General features: G+C 46.5%; 1 protein-coding gene across 19 annotated transcripts in view; it reads left to right on the top strand.

The window, feature by feature from the left end:
- LOC121161895 (focal adhesion kinase 1-like) overlaps positions 1-23,241 on the top strand; it is a 206,462-nt gene that overhangs the window by 148,358 nt on the left and 34,863 nt on the right. For 11 of the 19 annotated variants that reach the window (XM_040988561.1, XM_040988562.1, XM_040988560.1 and 8 more), the window contains 9 exons: positions 3,307-3,363; positions 4,747-4,767; positions 5,832-5,929; positions 10,384-10,468; positions 12,951-13,051; positions 14,076-14,191; positions 14,950-15,050; positions 18,907-18,996; positions 22,548-22,752. In XM_040988561.1, coding sequence (XP_040844495.1) covers positions 3,307-3,363; positions 4,747-4,767; positions 5,832-5,929; positions 10,384-10,468; positions 12,951-13,051; positions 14,076-14,191; positions 14,950-15,050; positions 18,907-18,996; positions 22,548-22,752 — 874 coding nt within the window. The remainder of the gene's footprint in view (positions 1-3,306; positions 3,364-4,746; positions 4,768-5,831; positions 5,930-10,383; positions 10,469-12,950; positions 13,052-14,075; positions 14,192-14,949; positions 15,051-18,906; positions 18,997-22,547; positions 22,753-23,241) is intronic. The other 8 variants (XM_040988554.1, XM_040988564.1, XM_040988545.1 and 5 more) reach the window with 1 other exon arrangement.

Raw genomic sequence — 23,241 nt, 5'->3', positions numbered from 1 at the left:
TTTTCTTAGCAGAGTGCAGAAATGAACATTCTTAGTTTGAAAATGTGGTAATAGAAAAGAAAAACTGGAAAGTGATTTCTAAAAGTCACATGAATTAAACTAGGAAATTTCACCTATGTACAGTCTTAGGCTGGGATGAGATATTGATGGTTTGAATTTAATGAGCCGAAAAGGAACTACACGTCTTTGAAAAGTGCGCGGACTTCCTGAGGTTATGGGAATGTGCTTCTAGATTTGTTGCATGATGTCAGTCATAAATTAGCAGCTTTCACTCCTGCCAGCTCCTCACCAGTGTGGTTTTTAAATCGCCACAGATTTCCACGGCCGCTGTGCTTGGCAGAGAGAAGCTGATAACGGGGTTGAGAGCTGAATCCAAGCCTGGAATGACTAGTGGTCAGGTCCTGGGGGGTCTTGCTCTTTGCACACTGCCCCAGCCTGACCCACTGGCCGACAGTTGAGTGAGGTGGCTGAGGCAGGCTGAGGCAATTGTTCTGCTCTTCTGCTTTCTGTGGTGCAAGCTCTCTGAGGGGATGCTGTGAAGTTTCCTGGGAAAGCACAGGCACTTCCATAGAAGTCTCCAGATGGTTCTTACCACAGGGACAGATGCAGTCATTCTTTTTTTTTAATATTTATTTTTATTTTTATTGGAAAGGCAGATACACAGAGAGGAGAGGAAAAGATCTTCCATATGATAGTTCACTCCCCAAGAGGCTGCAATGGCTGGAGCTTTGCTGACCCGAAGCCAAGAGCTAGGAGCTTCTTCTGGATCTTCCACATGTGTGCAGGGTCCCAAAGCTTTGGGCCATCCTTGACTGCTTTCCCAGGATACAAGCAGGGGGCTGGATGGGAAGTGGAGCTGCTGTGATTAGAATCAGCACCCATATGGGATCTTGGTGCGCTCAAGGCAAGGACTTTAGCTGCTATGTTATTGCACAGGGCCCAGATGCAGTCAGTCTTAATGTCTTCCACAGAGTTGAATTTTTCAGTTCTGTGAAGTAGCCAAGCAAGTATACTTAACCCATCACAAGCGCACAATTTAAGCTTAGCTCTTGGATCAAATAAAGCTCATCTGATTTTATGTTGTCCTTTGAACTTGTAGTGGTTTCTAGAATTTTTAATGGTTAGAAAAAAATAACAAGAGTAGTTAAAGTTACATGAAATCACGTCACCCTGTGCACTGTTCACACTGTGCGTAATCACCTCACCCTGTGCACTGTTCACACCGTGTGTGGAATCACCTCACCCTGTGCACTGTTCACACCGTGCGTAATCACCTTACCCTGTGAACTGTTCACACCGTGCGTAATCACCTCACCCTGTGCACTATTCACACCGTGTGTGGAATCACCTCACCCTGTGCACTGTTCACACCGTGCGTAATCACCTCACCCTGTGCACTGTTCACACCGTGTAGTGAGTCGTCGCTCTAGGGCTGCTAGCCACCAAGGTCTTTAGAAAATTACTCATCTCCTTTGTGCCTCAGTTTCCAGCCTGGTCAGCAGGGTAATGGTGACAGTGCTACCGTGAAGGCCTTTGCTGTGTGGTTGTTTTTCACAAGATCTGGCATGTGTAAGCTCTCGGGGGTGTGAGGAATGCAGATCTGGCTTCTTTTGTTGGTGTTTAGATCTTTTGGGCCTGTTTCCCGATTTTCTTGGTGTTTTCTTTCTAGTCAATTCCAAGTTGTGCTTTAATTTTTCACAGTCCTTCAGTATGCGTAAAAAGGCCTGTACTCTCAGTGCCGTTCTGTGCTGCAGTCCTTGAGGCCGGGCAGGAGAAGCATGCTGTTTATAACAGATGGGTGTCGAGGCCCTTGGGAGCAGGGTGGGCATAGTGCTTCACCTCTGCTCCGCAGCAGGGTTTGCTGAGCTTCCCCTCTGTACCAGCACTGGCCCCCCACTCAGGACACTGCCCTGCCGCCTCCGGACGGTGTGCAGGGGCCACCGCACAGGGTGTTGGGGGCTGGAGGAGAGGCGTGAGTGGAGGCCAGGGCTGGCTCAGAGCCAGCAGGCACTGCAGTCCGTGGTAAGCCAGGAGGAAAGCCTCTGCCTTTGCTCTCGTTCTTGGTTGGTTTTCTCCTTGAGCCTAGCTTGACGAGCTGTCGTCATGATGTGTAACTTGAACGCCTCCGTTTAGTCCTTTTCCTTACAAGTTTCTGTTCGCGTTCTGATAAGCCATCTCACCAAGGCCGCAGGTCTTAAAGATGGCAGTCGGCCTGAGTCTTCAGGGAGAGCAGGTGCTTTGGTACAGACCTTCTTCCGTACGGAGTGGTGTTTGTAAATACGCAGGGAGCTGCAGAGAGCCCTATCCTGTATGACCTAGGGAGAGTGCAGACTTGAGCAGTGCCTGAAGGATAGTTGGTTCATTAGCTTTACGTTCTGCCTGCCCAGCTGGCTGCTGTCTGATCATGTTTAAAGATGATTACACATGAAGAAGTGAGTCCTTTCAGTTACCTGTTTTGCTCAGTCTTTATTATAGCAGTATATGAGGAGCTCGCTGTCCTAACGGCAATGAACTATATTTGTACTTTGCTTGGGTTAGCTGAGTGCCACAACAGTGGCAGCATTCCATTTCAGGGACTTCGGAAAGTGCTGCTGTCCTGTGCTAACTGGTGGCTGGGGGGCACGCAGTGAAGCTTTTGTTGTGTCAGAAAAAGAAGGCACACAGGACTTGAGTGGCTTTATGATGTATTGTTAAATTACTCCAGTGGAAATATTGCAACTGTCTTTATTTCCAAAAAAATAAAGAAGGAGAGAGAAATCCCATACCACATTTTCATCTACTATTTATTTTCTCTGAGTGAAAAAGTTATAGAAGATAAATTCTTTAGATTGCAGTTTTTCAACCCTGAACAATTGAGATAAATCAACCCAATTAATCCCCTCAAATATTGGCCTGCCATCTGGGTTCTGAAGGAATAAGTTAAGATTGTGCAGTTGAATCTATTAATCAAACAAGATTGCAGTCTTGTTGGGAGAGATCACGTGAGACAGTGGTGCGCTTTTGAACACGCACGTGGAGTGACTGGTCAGTGCGGACTGGTGCGTTGGCATCATGTCCGGCAGTCTTGTACAAGGCTTCCTCTGCTGGCCTCTTTGCTGTGTGATAAACAAGTCTGTGTGTTGTAACACATTGGACACTGATGTCACTCCTGTCTCCATGAGTGACTCATTGGGACCAAAATTGAGTAGTGTTTAAAATATTTCAGCATAGTAGGAAAGTCAGGCAGATTATTTTGCCTTTTCAAGTGTGTTGAAGACCAGAAGGTCGCCTGGGGAGTAACCTCTGCGCGTGTTGCCTTTCCTGCAGAAACGGACGATTATGCTGAAATCATAGATGAAGACGACACGTACACAATGCCCTCAAGTAAGTAGACCTCCAGTTGTGTCTTTGCGAAGTCTGATAGACAGTACATCGCAGTTGGGTTTTAGACGTGTGCTAACCTCCTCAGAGCCATTTTTTTTTAAGGTTTATTTATTTTTTATTGGAAAAAACAGACTTACAGAGAGGAGAAGCTCTCACAGTGGCCACAGTGGCTAGAGCTGAGCCGATCGGAATCCAGGAGCCAGGAGCAGGGTCCCAAGGCTTTGGGGCGGCCTCAACTACTTTGCCAGGCCACAAGCAGGGAGCTTGTTGGGAAGTGGAGCAGCTGGGACATGAACCGGCACCCATATGAGATTCAAGGCAAGGATTTAGCCACTGAGCCATCACACCAGACCCCTTAGAGCCGTTTGTAATACCTCACTGACAGCTTAGTAAAGATAATCCTTCGACTTTCAGGGTTTTGTGTTATATATGTCCTCTCAAATGAAGGTCAGAAGTATAGCACTCAGCTGTCTAATATTCAGTTTAGTTTCGGGATTTATGTATTCTTCTTGGCTCTGCAGAAATGAAATGTTCGATGATTGTCTCAGAAAATTAGTATTCCTTAAAGGTTACATAAGAATAAACATGCACACATACATATCCGGGAAATTGGAGTTGTTTGTCTTCATTGCTGTTGACCAAGCGGCGCAGCTAACTTGCAGGATGTAACCCCCGTACCGTGGGGCTGGCAGGTGTGCAGGGAGCTCCGAGCAGAGCTTCCGGGGCCAGCGGGGCAGACGCTAGTGCCATCCCCCTGCTCGGTCAGGGACGGTCGGCTCAGAGTGTGCATGTGTGCAGGGGAGAAGCCCTTAACTGCCGTTGCTATTAAACTTATAACCTGCCTTGGAAAGAGGCCCTGGAGGCAGTGGCAATTTGAAGTCTGAGGGTCTTAATTCTAAAAGAGCCACAGATGTTTGTAAAGTAAATATGTGTAATACTTCCATGATGTATGAATAGAAAAGATCCTCTCATTCACATTTTTCTTTCAATTGAAAAGACGTTATCAAAACTGAGAAACAGCCCCACACTCTGGGACTTGCACTGTGCCGGGCAGCTTCTGTCTGCGTTCAGGGAGCGCCTTGGTGAGTGAGGCAAGAGCTGACCGTGTGCGCCGACTGCCGTGGTGTGCTCAGTCTCACTCCACCAGGCTGAGGTTCATGTGCAGTTGCTGGGGTGGGAACTGAAGAGCCGGAAGTAACATCAAGCTAACTTGTAGATACTTTTTTTTCTTGTAGTTTCCTTTTTAAACTCATATTCATGCATAAAATGTTTTCAGAAGTAATTAATGAAATGTAATTTCCAAATATGCTATTGTTAAACTAATTACTATTAGTTATTTCTAAGCAAGGTCTTCAATTTTTCTCTCTCTCAAATGCAATCCAGAAAGCTATGGAATAGATAAAGGTAACAGGAACCTTCACTGCACTTGCAACCTACCGAGTGACATGGAATGTTTCAGTTTCAGTTAACTTGTATTTTTTTAAACTGCTTGTCATTGGTTTACTCATACTGTTAAATCAATGTAATTACTAGCTAAAGTGATTTTAAAGAGGAAAATGACTTATCTAAACTGGGGAATTGAATGTTCTGTATGATTTACAAGTGATTATTTGGCTCGTGGTCTGTCCCTCTGGTGGTCACGCGGCTGGAGCACGGCAGTGTGAGGCGTGGCTGCGTGTTCTGGAATCACAGCACCACACGCACAGCTGGGTGGGAGCCCAGCCTCTCAGTCCCTCGAGGTGGTTTTTCTTTCCCTGTGCCTCAGCAGCTTGCTAAGTGATTGGATACAAAACATGGCAGTCTAATATATTACCATGAGGCACTTGCTCTCAGAGGTAAAACCTGCTCACGGTTTGCCATGTTTGATTTCAAGTTATTTAATTTTGAAATTAGTTTTTAGTTTTAGAAATCAAGTTTATTTAATTTTGAAATTAGTTTTTACACCTCTTTAAATTCTTTTAGCTCCATAAATAATATAGAGATATTATTATAATGACGTGGAAAACTCTTAAACTTTGAAAATATAGGTTTACTCATGATACAGTTTTATGTTGCCTCTATAAAAATCTTAATTATTTCTAAAATAATTGCCTTAAGTAACTTTTAACTCCACATATTAATATCTCAACTAATAGTTCTTAATAATTGAGCATATAATTTAATGTTTGGGCCAATTATATAAAGATACCAAATAAATGGATAGAAGGTTAGACTTTCAAGAACTCCTAAGAGTAACGTGTAAAAAACTATTTTTAGTATAATTATTATTCAGTGGTTTGTCCAGTGCTGTATCTGATCAATACTTTGTCCTAAGTGACATAGTTTAAGAGAGTTCCACTGTGTGTAAGCATCTTCATGACGGGTGTACCAGATGTGAGACTCTGACTGCAGAAGTCCCAGTCGTTGCTGGTCTCTGGGTTAGGCTGCTGGGCCTTGGTGCTGACTGATATGTACATTATGTTTTGCAGCCAGGGATTATGAGATTCAGAGAGACAGAATAGAACTTGGGCGATGCATTGGAGAAGGCCAGTTTGGAGACGTGCATCAAGGGATGTACATGAGTCCAGTAAGTGCTGTAAGACTGTCGCGATCCAGGCTGATTCTGTGGAAATTGTCATCCTGAGTCCTTGCTTCTCCGGATTTTCACTTCTCTCTTTTGAAGCTCATCAGAATCAACTTGGTATATTTAGAAACCTCTCCCGCCCCCCAGGGACAGAATTTTCTCTTTGAAGGGCTGAGAAAGAACATAAGCCTTGGGGCATGCATTGGTGGTGGAATGGGTGAATGTTTGCATGAGATGGCTAGAGCTAAGCAGCAAGCCAGTGTCCACACTTGCCTACGTTTTCAAGACAAGAGTTTTAATTTGCCCTCTGAGAGAACAAATTTCAAAGTTTTTTTAAAGGTTGCCTCTAATTTGTTTGAAAGGCAGAGTTACAGGAGAGATCATCAACCACTGGCTGTTTCCCCAGGTGGCCGCATCATGCCTGGCTGAGCCAGGCCGAAGCCAGAGGCCTGGGGCTTCTGGTCTCCCACGTGAGGGCAAGGGCATGCATGCTCAGGAAGCCATCCTCTCACTTTGCCAGGCACTTGGGCAGCAAGCTGGGTCAGAACAGGAGCGGTGTGGTTCCCGCTGGCCGCAGAGGGGCTGCTGATGCTGCAGGCACCAGTATGCCATGCTGCGGCACAGTGCTGACCGTGCACCGGGCTCTTGGGAGAGTTGGGTGCCTTTCCGCTGGGTAGTCATGGCCACAGTTGGGTTTGCAACATTTCTTGACTTCACAAGACTTGATAATGCTCGCTGTCTGTGCTGCGCACTCTCAGTATCAGCCGCTTACCTGCTGCCTGTCTCAGTTTATACAGAAGACTTCATAGAGGCAGACTCATGCTTTGGTCTGCTCTCACATTTAGCTTCATGCCTTGCACATTCCTCCATTCCTGTGACTGCCATCACCTTTGCTTTCCGTTTCATCAGTTGACAGGTTAATAAAATGTGCATGCGTGAGATGGGTCTGAATATGTTAGCTATTCACTTTTGTCTGTAGCTAGAAGTAGAAGTGCTCCATCATATGATAGCTATGCTCAACTATTTTGAGGAACTAACAGACTGATTTCCAAGAACTGCATCATTTTATGTCCTTGCAGCATGGATAAAAGTGCCAGTATTGAGGCTGGTATGATGGCTCAGTTGGCTGATCTCTACCTGCAAGTACAGACATCCCATGTGGGCGCCCATTCGTGTCCCGGCAGCTCCACTTCCCATCCAGCTCCCTGCCTGTGGCCTGGGAAAGCAGTTGAGGACGGCCCAAAGCCTTGAGACTCTGCACCCGTGTGGGAGACCTAGAAGAAGCTCCTGGCGCCTGGCTCAGGATCAGCTCAGCTCTGGCTGTTTGGGGAGTGAACTAGCAGATGGAAAATCTTTCTGTCTCTCCTTCTCTATAAAAGGTGCCAATATTTTCACATTTGCGACAATACTGGTTATTGTATTTCTTGATTAAGTTAATGGCATTTGCAATTTCTTTTAAAAATAATAGTGTGTAATGCCTCAAAACCTTTGAGTAGCGGAGGCTCCAAGACCTCCTGTTGTCCACTGCAGCAGTTCACTCCCCAGATGCCTCCAGCAGCAGGACTGAGCCAAGAATGTCGCTGGAATCAGCCCTGTGCATGGCCAGAGCTCAGAGCCTGGAGCCCTGATGACTGCCAGAGCTAGGCACCAAGGCCAGCTGCCCCCGGTGGGATGCGGTTGCCCCAGCCCACTCCAGAACTCTGTGAATGCTCTCTTCGGATAGCAGCACAGACCATTGGTCCTGTTTGGATGCCCATACTGTGGAAACTGCAAGTGACTCCGTCTTTGTTGTTTGTTATCCTTGATATGTGAGATTGAACGTCACTTTTGTACCCCAGAAGTCAATTTGTTTAAAAAAAAAAATCATTTGCTGCTCAATAACTAACCTAATTAGAAGTTTAGGGCTTTGTTTTGTTTTGTTTTTGAGATGTATTTTATTTTTATTGGAAAGTCAGTTATAGAGAGGAGGAGAGACAGAGGGGAAGATCTTCGTTTCCCTAGTGGCTGCAATGACTGGAGCTGAGCTGAGCTGAAGCCAGGAGCCCAGAGCCTTTTCCGGGTCTCCCACATGGGTGCAAAGTCTTTCACTGCTTTCCCAGGCCACAGGCAGTGAGGAAGCTGGATGGGAAGTGAGGCCGCCGGGATTAGAACCGGCACCCATATGGGATCCCAGTGTGTGCAAGGCGAGGACTTTGGCTGCTAGGTTACTGCACAAGGCCCAGTTTGTTTGTGTATTTATTTACTTAGTTAGTTAGTTATTTGAAAGAGAGCAACAAACAGTTTTCCATATATTGGTTCATTCTGCAAGTGGCAGTCTGAGGGCTGTGTTAGCTGAAGCCAGGAAACAGGAACTTCTAGATCCCCCATGTGGGTACCGGGTCCCAGGACTTGGTCCATCCTCCTGCACTGCTTTCCCGGGTGAGTTAACAGAGAACTAGGTCTGAAATGGAGCAGATGGGACTCAGCCTAGCACCCTTGTGGGATCCTGGCACTGCAGCAAGGGGCCTCATGTGTTATGCCACATTGCCAGTCCCAGAAATTCAGTTTTTGGGGTTCTGTTTTGAAATTCTTTACTCTTGCACTTACATGAAGTTATAGATTTCTTCCGTACTTTGGCTTGTTGTTTATTCTTCTTTTTATTTGCTCTGTTATTTCACTTTGTGTTGCTTGTTAAGGAAAAGGTTGAAACGGTTACTATATCTATTTGAAAAGACCTAAATCCCACCAGACTATCCCTGCCTGAAAAATATAGCGAAGCCAAGCTTTGCACTGCCCACTGGCACAGCCAAGCCCGAGCTGCTTGCCGCGCTCCGCTCCCTACACCGGCATGCCAGCTCAGAGGACGGCTACTTGCGCATGTCACAAAGGTCTCAGCAGGGCGGGTGGACTGGACTCTCATTCCCTTTTGAAAAAAGTGCCTCGTTTTTGTTGTGAGAGAGAGTGGAGGAGCATTGAGTGCAAACAAGCTTTTCTTAGCTGGCGGACTCCTGGGCAGCCTCTGACAGGCGATGTGACAGCAGGAGGCACTACCCCCTGGCAGTTTCGGGCCCCAGCTCTAGGATCCAGCACCATTTCCCCCAGTCCATGTTAGCACTGGTGTCAGGCATTCCCACGTGGGGTGCTCTCACCACTAGGCCGGGCCTCTGCCCCCGACACTCATTTATAGTATCTACAATCTAGTATTAGCTTAAATACTTGTTTAATAAACCCTGCCCCTTGACAAATAGCAGAGCTCACATTGTGTTAACTCTTTTCTGATATTTGTGAATATGTTTGTTTTTATTGTGTAAGCTTAATTTTGTACTCCAAAGCAATTTTTAAGATTTCTTCTTCTTTTTTTTTAAATGGAAAGATATTTACACAGAGATAGACAAAGATATTCCACACACTGATTCACTCCCCAGATGGCCCAGTGGCTGCTGCTGAGGCCAATCTGAAGCCAGGAGTCAGCAGTCTCCTCCTGGTCTCCCACGTGGGTGCAGGGTCCCAAGGCTTTGGACCATCTTTACCTAAAACTGCCGTCCACAGTTTCCTATGGGATCCTGTTGATTTGCAGCAGCACAATACCTTTCCTTGGTTTTCCCTCGCTCGCCTGTCACCCCTGCGGGTCTCCTCTGCTCCCTGTCTTCACGCCAGCGTGGCCTGCAGCCTCCTTGGCCTCCGCAGGGATTTCACCTTTCCCAGGGATGTGAGCTCAGACTTGTCTGCTGCGCTGCCCATCCCACTGGAGGGATTCGTTATCTCTGTGGCATCACAAGCTTATCAGAGCTGAAGATGAGCTTCCTGTGCTGGACTCTCGGGCCCAATCCATAATCCCACTTCCTCAGCCCTTCTTCCTACTTCCTCTGCTGCTGCCATGCTTGTCCCAGCCACCCTTGCTCATCTGTCACCTGGTTCCATGCGCAGGCAGCATGAGCCCACTGTATGCCCTTGCCTCACTGCAGTCATTGCTCCGTGCCACAGCCCAGGTCCTACACATAGGGGCTCAGGCCTCCATTCCCCATCCTAGCAATTAGATGAGAAGCCGCATCTTTGCGGACCTGCAGCGCCCTCTGTTGCCTGGCATTTCCATCCTCTGGCCTTGACGCGCTCTACAAACACTCAACAGTGGGATCTGCCCCATGCCCCTGGTAACTCAGCTTCTCACACATGACTTCACTGCCTTGCCGGGCCTGTTGCCTCTGCCTTCACTGGCCCGTCACAAAGCATAGAGTCGAAGGTTGCATTGTCAGTCAATAGCCTGTGGCATGTCACAGCCATATCCCTCTTTTACTGTGGGTTTTATACCAACTGGCTGTATTTTAAGTATTCTTACCATTCTTGGAAGATTTTGGAGGTTTGAGTCCAGTTGATCTGGAATCCTGTAGTTGCAATACAGAAAGCCCCTCGTGAGTGTACCCACTGATTAGTACAGAGAGCCTTTCCACGTTTGTGTGATTCTGTACTTTTCCTAACAGGAGAATCCAGCTTTGGCGGTTGCAATTAAAACATGTAAAAACTGCTCCTCGGACAGCGTGAGAGAGAAATTTCTCCAAGAAGCCTGTAAGTTTCATTTCTGTGGAACTCCATGTGACTTTGTGTCTTTGAGTTCAAAATGTCTCTAAAGAAGTGAGAAAAATAACTTAGTTTGCACAGGCCCGTCCTCACAGGGGCTGTGTTATATGGCATGGAGTTAATTCTTCCTGCTTCACATTTTATAAATACATTTATTACAGAATAAGTCATGTTGTGACTTCAATCAATTAAGTCTAACTGCATCCTTAACCCTGTTCTTGAATCTGACTTAAGTACAATACAAAGCCTGGCCAGTAGCTTGTTTTCTTTGTTTTTGTCGTGAGAGACAAGTCTTTTACTTCCCATAACAAATTTGGCTGTGCCATGCTTAATCCAGGAACGCTATCTGGTTCTCCCATATAGGTGACAAGGATTCAAACACTGGGCTCTTTAGCAGGGAGCTGCATTAAAGCCAAGGAGCAGTGCACAGCGCCCCTAGTGGCGGTCCTGCTGCACCGCAGCACCTGCCCGTTCCCCATGCTGTCATCTGGACTGTTGCCTTTCTGAATGCATGTAGGGCCAGAAAACAGACTGCAGCAGACATCAGGAACTAGCTGCTGCTGTGCCTTTAGTGGTGTTCTTATATGTTGAACACTTTTTTAAAATGCAAGTTGTAAAAATTGGTTATCTTTTTCTGCAACTGTTCTGAATAGATATTGTGTTTTGGTGGGGCTTTGGAGTCATTACAAAATTAATTCTGTTATTTTGTAGGAGTAGTCAGGTCAGACTAAGCTTGTTTTGTTCTTGTAAAGCTTATTTGGCTGTTATTTCAGGGAAGTGCAATCTATTTAAGGTATCTGCACTTTAAAAAAAATTATATTTAATTTCTATTTGAAAGTCAGATATACAGAGAGAAGGAGAGAAAAAGATCTCTGTCCACTGGCTGGCTTCCCAAGTGGCCACAGTGACTGTAGCTGAGAGAATCTGAAGCCAGTAGTCGGGACCCTCTTCCGGGTCTCCCGTGCTGTACAGGGTACCAAAGCTTTGGGCCGTCCTCAACTGCTTACCCAGGCCACAGGCAGGGAGCTGGATGGGAAGTGGAGCAGCTGGGATACAAACTAGCACCCATGTGGGATCCCAGTGCCTACAAGGTGAGAACTTTAGCCGCTAGACTACTGCATTGGGCCCTTGGAGTCGTAAAAGCCTCCGGAGGGGTACATGGTCTGTTTACTCCTGGATGGGTTATTCAGCTTTTCTGTAAAGGTCCTGGCAGTGGCTCCCTCAGGCTGTACAGACTCTGCTGGTACTCAGCCCTGGGGTGCTGTGAAACTTCCTTGGACCATTTCAAAGGAGTGAGTAGGACTGGGTGCCAGTGAGATTTCCCTTTCCAGAATTGGGAGGCAGCCTGGACCCTGGCCTCTGGCCCCCTGGCCCAGACCACTAACGGGTTAAAGTTGCTAGTGATGTTTTGCTTAGCATGGGCACATTTTTTTGTGCTTGTAAGGTTCTAGTTAGTATTCTGCTGGCATTTTTAGTAGTTGCTTCAGAGGAAATATGTAAAGACCTGATCATATAAAATTAGACATAAAGCTTTAAAATTTGCTAATAATAAATTGAAAATAAGAGTAAATATGTTTGGTGCCTGAATGTTTATTGCAATATGCTTAAGCACTCTATCTGACAAATAAATGTTGTGGGATTGCTTTGAATTTTGTACTGCATATTTACATTTTTCCCTTTTTTTAAAAAGATTGATTTATTTTTATTACAAAGTCAGATATAGAGAGGAGGAGAGACAGAAAGGAAGGTCTTCCATCTGATGATTCACTCCCCAAGTGAGCGCAACGGCTGGTGCTATGCCGATCCGGAGCCAGGAGCCAGGAACTTCCTCCAGGTCTCCTACACAGGTCCAGGATCCCAAAGCATTGGGCCGTCCTCGACTGCTTTCCCAGGCCACAAGCAGGGAGCTGGATGGGAAGTGGAGCTGCCGGGATTAGAACCGGCGCCCATATGGGATCCTGGCATGTTCAAGGCGAGGACTTTAGCAGCTAGGCTATGCCACCAGGCCCCTTTTTTTAAAATTTGTTTGCAAGGCAGAGTTAGTAAGAGAGAGACAGATCTTCATTCCACAGTTCACTCTGGAAATGGCCAAGATAGCTGGAGCTGGGCCAGGCCACAGCGAGGACCCTGCAGCTCCATCAGGGCCTATGCATGGGTGCCAGGGACTCAAGGATTTGGGCCGTTTCCCACTGCTTTCCTGAGTGCATGAGTGATGCGTGGTAGGAAATGAAGCAGCTTGGAGACAAGTGACATCCATGTGGGACGCTGGCGCTGCAGACAGCAGCTTTCATCTACTGTGCCACAACGCCAGCCCTACCCTTTTACTTTTCGTGTTACATAAAAACCAGCAGAACCATTCCTAGAGTATGGAGAAGGAAGGATGTAAATGAGTAAATCCAAGTGTCTGCTCAGCTCAGTCTTTGATCCCAGTTGCCCAATGCTCCGAGTGACTGTGAACGCTTTTCCTTAGTGACCATGCGTCAGTTTGACCACCCTCATATTGTGAAGCTTATTGGCGTTATCACGGAGAACCCCGTCTGGATAATCATGGAGCTGTGCACGCTTGGAGAGGTACTGTGAACCCAGACCTCGCTTGGCCTAGGCCTGGCGACCCCCAGCCATCTCAGGCTCCAGAGTGCTTGAGTGTGCCTGTGGTGCTGGATCTGCCCTGATAGCGCAATAGATGCAATATGTGTCTTAGATTTGGGGATATTTGTTGTGCTTTGAATGCAAAGGTGTGGGTATAAGTGGCTTTATCATTACGTTCCTCCATACTCCCCACTCAGCACTTCTGCTGCCCAGGTTTTATCAGGACTAAGTAGCAACAAGGGACCAGCTTTGCTGTCTGGGCCAATGCCTACAGGAGTCCAATGATTGGAAGAAGAAACAGTATTGATGGGCAAATGAATGCTGAATTTAGTTACATCTTACCACCTTTTAAAGATTTATTTATATATTTGAAAGAGTTATGCAAAGGAGGGTGGGGGAAAGAAGGCCAAACACACACACACACACGCGTGCGCACACACACACACGCGTGCGCACACACACGTATGTCTTCTGTCTATTGGTTCATTCCTCAAATGGCTGTAGGTGGCTGGAACTCAGCTGGTCCAAAGTTAGGAGCTGCTACTTGGTCTCCCACATGGGGCAGAGACCCAAGCACATAGCAGGTAACTGGATAGGCCAGGACTCAAACCAGTGCCCAAATCAGATGCTGACGTGGTACCCTCTGTGCCACAGCACTGACCCAAGTGGAGGCTCAACTCACTGCACCAAGCCTGCACCCAAGAGCACTTCATATTTTGTTATACTTTTATTTATTCCCTTGAAGCATAGTTTCCTAAATTTTTAGAGAAACTTGTCTGTAGTCAGCAAGGCTCTGATTTCATGTTAAGATTTCAGATGAAGTAGGGTTATTACACTTTCTGAATTAAAATGTTTAATTCATTACACTTTGTTATTCTGAAAGAATTAAAAGCTAAACATGAGTTTCAGATGGGCGGCATTGCTGCTAACTGTAGTGTGTTGCAATGGATTGCTGAGCTCTGTTCCTAATTCGTTTCTCTCTTTTGTCTTGGCATTGTTTCCAAAGCTGAGGTCGTTTTTGCAAGTAAGGAAATACAGTTTGGATCTAGCATCCTTGATCCTGTATGCTTATCAGCTTAGCACAGCTCTTGCATATCTAGAGAGCAAAAGATTCGTACACAGGTAAGATTCCATCGTAAAACTGGGAGTTCCTTCTGAGCAAGCAAAGCAGACAGACTCTGTTCTCACTGGAGCCCTTGGTGCCTGTGAGGCTGCACCACAGTGACTAGAGTCCTGCCAGAGTGGAGAAGCATGGCTTACTAATATACAGAAAGGGAGAGTTACTCCTTCAGCAAATGCTGCCAAGCTCCTGTACTTGATTAGGGCAAAGGGAATGGTTCCCAGAGCAGACAGCGTTCTGGGACTTTCCAGAACACCACGGTGTCACGCACCATTGATGCGTGTTGGCCTTTTGTGGAATTTCTGTTTCTAGTGGATGTATCTGTAGTTTGAATGCAGGTGGGAGAATTTAAAATTTGTTTACCCCATACTGTGTTAGAATTAATGTTTTGCCACCCAACATTAAAATAAACTACATGTGCAAAATCAATTGCAGGTATGTAAATCCCAACTGTCCTCTTTGAATGAGGTCTCATTAGTAATGGCCCAGTTGGACCCCACTCCTGTGTCACTGCTCATCAGCTGGTGCAAGTGATCGTTTGACAAAAACTAGCATTTTTACTAGAGAATGTTCGCTCATCATTAAAAAAAGAGTGTATATAAAGTGAGTTAATTAATGCATACCTTTTCTAGATCTGTTTGTGTTGTATCTTAGCTGTCATTCAAGTAGTGATAAGTGTATTTTTAACATAATGTAGTTTAGTTTATGGATGTTCTTCCTGTGTTGTAGAATTTATTGTGCTAAATTCTTCCCTATCCAGGGATATAGCAGCTCGGAATGTTCTTGTGTCCTCAAATGATTGTGTGAAATTAGGAGACTTTGGACTGTCCCGCTATATGGAAGATAGTACTTACTACAAAGGTAAGACCAGAAATCCCTAATCCCTAATGTGTTCCTTTCTCTCTCTTTTTTATTGGAAAGGCAGGTACACACAGAGGAGGAGAGACAGAGAGGAAGATCTTCTGTCTGTTGATTCATTCCCTAAATGGCCGCAATGGCCGGAACTGAGCCGATCCAAAGCCAGGAGCCCGGAGCTTTTTCCTGGTCTCCCACATGGATGCAGTTTCCCAAGGCTTTGGGCTGTCCTCAACTGCTTTCCCAGGCCACAGGCAGGGAGCTGAATGGGAAGTGGGGCTGCCAGGATTAGAACCGGCGCCCATATGGGATCCCAGTGCGTACAAGGCGAAGACTTTAGCTGCTAGGCTACCATGCTGGGTCCAGTGTGTTCCTTTCTGTTTAAAAAGTGTGTTCTGGTCTGCTTTACTGAGGTTAGGACAGACAGGACTCTGTGCCCATGGACTGGCGCAGTGGGCCGTCCTCCACAGAAACCTGTCTAGATGGTCTCGACTGTCCAGGGTTTAAGGGAAAGGCATATAGGTATCAATCTTTATGATCCAGGACTGACAGAGGAGCTTTAGACTTTATAGCAAAAACAAAGAGCCATTAAAGCTAAAAACTGATCAGTTGGACATGAAAATTAGGAATTAAAAATTATTCTATATATAAGAAAATGCTAACTTCGTGAACAGAAAGCTTTGTTATGACTGTGGTCAGGCCGCCCCCTTGGCTGGGTGTCTGGGGAAGGCAATGATGTGCAGAGGTGGGGGGCAGGCACAGTAGGGGCCCACACGGGCTCCTAGAGCCACCCTCCATGAACACCCCCACCTGCAGGCACACACCCTGACCCCAGAACTTCCTTCTTGCCCACCTTCGGACACTGTAATTGCATCAGGTTCCAACCCCCTTGAGCTGTTAACTTATCAATAGACAGCTGCCTGAGTTTAAGGATAAGTAATATTCAGTCTATGACAGAATCTGTAAGAAAGCTGAAAATATAAGCTATGAGTTAGAAAAAATTATTTCCCAACTATGAAGATTGATTGATTGATTTGAAAGAGTTAGAGAGGTCTTCCGTCCGCAGGTTGACTTGCCCTGATGCCTTAATAGCTAGCACTGAGCTAGCTAAAACCAAGAGGCAGAAGCTTCTCCCAAGTCTCACACATGGGTTGCAGGACCCTGAACAGTTGGGCCATTTTCTGCTGCTTTTCCAGGCCATTAACCAGGAGCTAGATCAAAAGTGGAGCAGCTGGGACTCAGCCAAGTTCTTCTCTGGGAAGCCTGTGTTATAGGGAGTGGCTTTGCCTGCTGTGTCACAGTACTATCCCAGCAGATTCTTTTAAAATTAAACATAGAGGTACCCTACAAAACAGCCTGTATGTTCCTAGGCATGGATCTCAAATAAATGAATGAATACTTCCTCTTGGATATTGAGTGCCATTTTATCTTTAATGGCCAGAAGTTGTTATCAACCCACAGATGTTTAGACTGATCTGACAGTTAATACCTGACAGCAGAGTGAGAGAGTGACCCATGAGTATTTGGTCTACTTACTCTAGTTCCTCTTACTTCTATCTCTCCCCCTCCATTTTTTGTTCTCTTCCTCCCTTTTAGATTAAATAAAACTTTTTTTTAAAAACAATTATTTTTTATGGGAAAATCAGATATACAGAGAGGAGGAGAGACAGAGAGGAAGATCTTTCGCCTGATGGTTCACTCTGCAAGTGACTGCAACCAGCCAGAGCTGAGCCAATCTGAAACCAGGAACCCAGAGCTTCCTTGAGCTTTCCCACGCAGGTGCAGGGTGCCAAGGCTTTGGGTTGTCTTCAGGTGCTTTCCCAGGCCATTAGCAGGGAGCTGGATGGGAAGCAGGGCCGCCGGTATCAGAGCCTGTGCCCATATGCGATCCCAGTGTGTGCAAGGCACGGACTTTCTCTGCTAGATTACCACACCAGGCCCAAGTGTTGTTTTTTTTAACAAAATGCCATGCCTCAAATCTGAAGATTTTTTAAAAGATGAAATCAATTTTTACTGTATTGGAATCCATTTCACATTTCCAGCTCAGATCTTGACTATCCAAGTATTTGAATTTCAGTAATGAGATAAATTCTTAGTATGAGTATCAAGATTAAACACACTTCATTTAAGAACTTCACAAATTCGCACAAATATTAACATGTCAGAAAGGTAAGTGTAGACTCCCTGGAGTTTGGTAAAGTCTAAAATGGCCCTGCGGTGCGGATTCTGAAAGTCTGCAGAGATGCTCGTGGCCTGCAGACGGCAGTTCTGACCACTGGCAAGCGGGTGGGAGCTGTGGAGTCCAGGTCCCGCTGTGACCGCCTTTTCCGGCTCTGTCGTCTCCCGGCTGCCTGCCCTGAGCATCCTCTTGCTTACTGTGTCTCCTCTGCTTTGCATTCTGGTGTCCTTCGGATACCTGTTTTATAAATACACATTGCATATACAGGATGAGCAGCCCTAACCCAAAAAAGTTTGAAACACTTCTGGCCCCAAGTGTTTCAATTAAGAGATACTGAGCCTGGACTTGGGTCTACTTTTGTCTTTGGAATTGATTTGAGTGTTTGGGAGGCTTAGAGACTCCTGTCCGCTGGTTCACTCCACTAAATGCGCACACAACAGCCCGGTCTGTGCTGAACCGAAGCCGTGATCCAGGAACTCAGTCTGTGTCAGGGGTACAGCAGCTTGGGCCACCGCCTGCTGCCATGCAGCATCACCCTTAGTGAAGCTGAGGCTTGACCCGGGGGTTCTGGATATAGACGGTGGAGGTTGACCTAGCCCCGTCCTGCCCAGCCAGCTGCTTAACTGTTAAAATGAAATGCCTGGTGGAGGGCTACTTGGGTTTTAAATAGCTCGCCTTCAGCATATAAAAGGAAGTTTGAGGTGTCTGCAAGGGTGGGTTTCAGGATTTCCTTGTGAAGCTGCCTCTTGGGGCAGGCATTCGCTAACACTCGGGATGCCCTCATCCAGATTGAGTGCCTGCGTTTGAGTCCTAGCTCTGCTACCTGTGAGCTTCCTGCTGACACACACCTGACAGGCAGTGCTTGCGATGGCATAGTACCCGCCTGTGTGGGAGACCTGCATGGAGTTCTAGGCAGGAGTAGACTCGTAGACACAGATCTCTGTCTGTCTCTGTTCTCTTTGTTATGTGTGTCTGTGTCTGCCTTTCCAATAAGAAGGGAGAAGTATATAATACTTGTTTAAAGAGAACCTTTTGTATCTTCTCCCCTTTTCTCTCTTCACATACATGGATCCTGTATTTGTGCATCTGCCTTTTGTTGAGTTTCACTGGTAGACCCCTCAAACCAGTTCTTGGTGCTTTTCATTCAAGGACACGCGCAGGGCAGCATGAACGTTATCTCCCCAGTCAGCAAATTGTCAAGTGAGATCGAGCCCTGGGCACTCCCTCCTGTCTCAGCTGGGGTCTGGGTTGGAAAGAGCGGCACAGCAGAGCCAGGGGCAGGGAGTTTGGTTCCCAGCTCACACACCTGTTAGTGGAGTGGCCTCCTGCAAGTCACTGAACATGTGTGAGCCTCACAGAAATGAGTTGTAGATGGTCTAAGTCCATGGTGGCAGTGCGTGCACGCGTGCCCTGGGAGCATTGCTGCATGTTGGTGACAAGCACCAGGGAGGAACGAGGGTCCGCGCCCGGGGAGCTGCAGGCCAGCACCTCCGCCCTCCCGGGACGTGCTGCGTCTGTAGAAGGGAGGACATCAGTGTTGAGTCACCTGGCCCCAAGTGACATGAGAGCCCCGAGTGCTTCTCCCAACTGTAGGGGAAGCTTCTCAGCTTGATACTGAAGCATCTCAGCTAATTCTGTTAAAGAGTTTAAGGGAAAATTTATTTTCTAACATTAATCTTCTAGCTTCCAAAGGAAAATTGCCTATTAAGTGGATGGCTCCAGAGTCCATCAATTTTCGACGTTTTACCTCAGCTAGTGACGTATGGATGTTTGGTGAGTATTTTTTTACTTGGTATTTTTAAAAGTTGTGTTTCTTATATCCTACAAACTTAACTTAGCCTACGGTCTATTTTCAGAATCTGTGGGTTGGTTGGCCTTCCCTAACTGACCGTCTTCACCAGATTCTGTAGTTGCCTCTGGGCCGTGTTGCTGAGAATGCCCATGTCTTGTGCTGCAGCCTTGTCCAGGCTCCGGTCACGTCCCACCATGCTGACCCTCACAGCTCCTCCTCGGTCCTGCAGGGGAGGTACCTTGTCTGTTTCCGTCTTTCTTGCTCCTCTCCCCTTGGCCATCTTGTTCTTCCCTGTAATGTGAATGGCTGAGCAGTCACGTGTCTTCCTGGCTCTGTGATATCCGTCTGTTCCAGAATATCTCAAGTTGTGCCTCATCACTTTATTCTGGCGTCTAATCTTCCTGACTTGGTTACTAGAGCCTTCATCTTTTGTAACACTCGCTCCTCTGTCTACTTTGTCCGTTCCTGCCCTCTCTGGAGTCCTTGTCCTCGTCCCTCTGTCCTGTGGACTGCCGCAGACCCGCCCAACTGGAGCGCATGTGTGGCTCCGGCTCACTGCAGCCACATTTCAGAGTCACGCTTGTGTCTTCACGCGGCTCTGCTGGTGTCTGCCCTCTGTGGATGTCCCAGCCCTGGGCTTGCTCCTCCTACTGGAATCTCGTCTTCCCTTTCAGTGCTCCTCTTTCGGGAAGCCCTGAGCAGGATGCTGTCTTCCCTCTCTGCATGTCGTGTTGGCTGTGCATTGTCTTTGCTCAGGGGAGACAGCCTGTGGACTTTATCATGTTCCTCTTTTCTCCTGCAAATAAAGATAACTTTATGTATTAAACATTCTTTTTCTGTTTATGTACTGTTGATTTGTAGTAAACGTTTTAGTATCCCAGTTTAGTTAGATATAGGAAGGAACTTTCCAGTAATATAAGAAATGGCATGACATAATGGGACAAGGTTTTGGAGCCCATCTGATGTGGTTTTAAATGCAAGGCTTTCCTTGCTTAATTAGTCTGTAACCTGCAGAACAAGAAGCTTGCTGCCTCAAGAAAATTCCACAATTTAAAGATTCGGATAGGCCAATATTGCTTTACCCAGGGACATTGGTGTATTTTAAAATCAATGACATTTTACAGTTGACCTTAACTGAAAGCATGTTTTACTTAGCTGTTCTTGCTTGCTTTAGTGTGGGCTGTAACTATTTCGTTCATATTGTTACTCTAATGCCCAGATGAATTTAAAAGAGCTCTTTAGGTAAGAATAAAATTTAAAATTCTAAGAGGTAAGAAAAGATTATAATACTATAATGTAGTTGACAGTATTCCCTAGCCCACCTTTTGTTATATAAAATAATTCCCGGTCATTGGTGTCATGTTAGATTTAGTTTAATAAAATACAACATGTAGAGAAATGTAAGGCTGTTGTGAGAAGTGGGGAATGTATGTGGGTCTCCAGAAGACGGTGCCAGGTAGATATTTAATCCTCAAGAAATGATAACGGATGGTATTATTACTTAATAGTAGTGATAATACTACAGTATCTGCCAGGGGCATTGCTCTGCTCAGACTTTGCTATGAAATGACTGGATTTCTGACTAATTTCAGAATCAGGTTTGCCCAAATGTTTTGATGTGACTTATGTTCCTTGAGTTGGCACTGCAGATATAAAATAAAGTCATGCCCTGCTCTTCAAGCACAGGTGTACAACGTGTTATAGGATAGGCAGTAGCTCCTAGAGACCAACCAAGAAAGGTCCACGGGAGAAAAGTGCTGGGAGTGTGACTGGAGGCGGGAGGCTGGGAGTGCCAGGCCTGCGTACAGTGACGTGTCTGTGGCCTGGCAGCTTTAGAAGGTGACAAGAGGTACAGAAGAGCCAGAGCGGCAACCAAAGGATACTGGGAGAAAATACCACCCTTTATTTCACTGTCTTTTTTTTTTTTTTTAAGATTTATTTATTTTCATTGCAAAATCAGATATACAAAGAGGAGAGACAGAGAGGAAGATCTTCTGTCCGTTGATTCACTCCCAAGCAGCTGCAATGGCTGGAGCTGAGCCAATCCAAAGCCGGGAGCCCAGAGCATCCACCAGATCTCCCACACGGGCGCAGGGTCTCAAGGCTTTAGGCGTTCCTCGACTGCTCTCCCAGGCCGCAGACAGGAAGCCAGATGGGAAGCAGGGGCCACCAAAATTATTACCGGCACATGTATGAGATCCCGGCATTCAGGGCAAGGACTCTTGCCACTACACTATTGTGCTGGGCTCTCATGGTCTACTTTCATTGTTACCTTTCCTTCATTGCATTATATTGGGCACAGTCTCAGGGTTTTCTGTTTTGTTGGTTTTGGTATTCCCCCAAGGTTTATTACAGTGGGAGAAACAGACAAAGAGAGGTGTTTGATCTGCCGGCTCACTCCCTAAACAGCCACAACAGCCAGCGATGGGTCATGATGAAACTCGGAGCTAGGAGCTTGTTCCAGGTCTGCTGTGTGGGTGCAGGGCCCACGCACGTGTTCCAGGTCTGCTGTGTGGGTGCAGGGCTCAAGCTCCTGGCTCGTCCTCTGCTGCTTTCCCAGGTGCATTAGCAGGGAGTAGATTGGAAGTGGGAGATCCAGGACTAGAACCAGTGCCCATATGGGATGCTGGTATGGCATGTTTAACCCACTACACCACAATGCTGGCCCTAGTTTCATTTTTTTTTTTTGTAAGATTTATATATTTTTATTGGAAAGTCAGATATACAGAGAGGAAAGACAGAGGAAGATCTTCCGTGGCTGATTCACTCCCCAAGTGGTTGTAATGGCCAGAGCTGTGCCTATCTAAAGCCAGGATCCAGGAACCTCTTTCAGGACTCCCACCTGGGTGCAGGGTTCCAGCCCACAAGCAGGGAGCACGATGGGAAGTGGGGCTGCTGGTACCCATATGGGATCCTGGCAATTGCAAAGTGAGGACTTTTTAGCCACTAGGCTACTGCACCAGGCTTCCTAGTTTGTTTTAAAGGCAGATTCTTAATAGGGTTATTTAAAAGTTCAAGAGAAAGTTATTTTCGACCGTGAAGTCCAAACGAACTTTCTGAGGTCATCGTGTAGTTTCTAGATGGGATCACTGGCATCAGTTGACAGTACTTAGCTGCACTGTGGCAAGGGCAGCATTGTTAGGGATCCTGAGTTGTCTAAAAGCATGAGACTTAAATTTTTTCTTTCTCTTTTTTTTTCTTTCAGTTTGGTCTTAAGTCAGCTATTGAAATAAGTTGTACTAAAGGAGAAGGGAATCTAACATCCGACTAAGTGTATTTTTTTAAATGGTTCATTAAGCCATGCACTAGCACCCTAACTGGTGGTCCATCTTCTAAAGTATGATTTTCAGAGAGAACTAAAGATTTTGTGAGCACATCGTGATGAAGCACTTGTTGCACTTGTGTTACTGTCCAGCTGTTTACTGCTTTGGATGTGTGAGCGATGCTCACCGCTCCAGCTGCGAAGCCGTTCCTGAGACGGGAAGGTCACTCGGGCTGCGCTCACTGTGGTGTTTTCGTTCCCACTTCACAGGTGTATGTATGTGGGAGATACTGATGCATGGTGTGAAGCCTTTTCAAGGAGTGAAGAACAATGATGTGATCGGTCGGATTGAAAATGGGGAAAGATTACCAATGCCTCCAAATTGTCCTCCCACCCTCTACAGCCTTATGACGAAATGCTGGGCCTATGACCCCAGCAGGCGGCCCAGGTTTACTGAACTTAAAGCTCAGCTCAGGTAGGAGCGGGGGTGGAGAGGGCCTGGGCTGGGGGCAGTCTGTGCTGCTTCTCCTTGGCAGTGCGCAGCCTTTGGAGACCACTGTATCACAACGTCCACAGCTGAACTATTATCCCTTAGAGAAGCACAATTTGTAGAGTTGACTTACATTTCTCTGTATGTTGCACAGTCTTACGTGTGTTATGTCTGAGAATCTGCTTAATAAAGTCCCAGTCCTGATCGTGTATCTTCCCCCTGCTTTTGGGGTTAGAATGTCTTCTCGGGCCATGATAGTGCAGACCATGCTAGCCACTCTGGGCACCTTCCCGCAGCCCCCTGGTCCTTTGTGCCCCTCAGCACCTGACTTCTCTGCCCTTCACATGAACTGCCCTCTGATGAGCTCCTGTTCAGTCTTTGGAAACCAGCTCAGATGTTACCTCTTTCCGGAAACTTTCCCGACCAACCCTACCTCCAGTTCCATGACTGCGTTTTAGACATCTGGTCTCTGTT

This window comes from Ochotona curzoniae, unplaced genomic scaffold (genome assembly GCF_017591425.1).
Source record: "Ochotona curzoniae isolate NIBS_2020 unplaced genomic scaffold, NIBS_Ocur_1.0 contig_4917, whole genome shotgun sequence".
Lineage (NCBI taxonomy): Eukaryota > Metazoa > Chordata > Mammalia > Lagomorpha > Ochotonidae > Ochotona > Ochotona curzoniae.
Note: the sequence above shows the minus strand (reverse complement) of the source record. Positions and strands in the feature narration are given on the sequence as shown.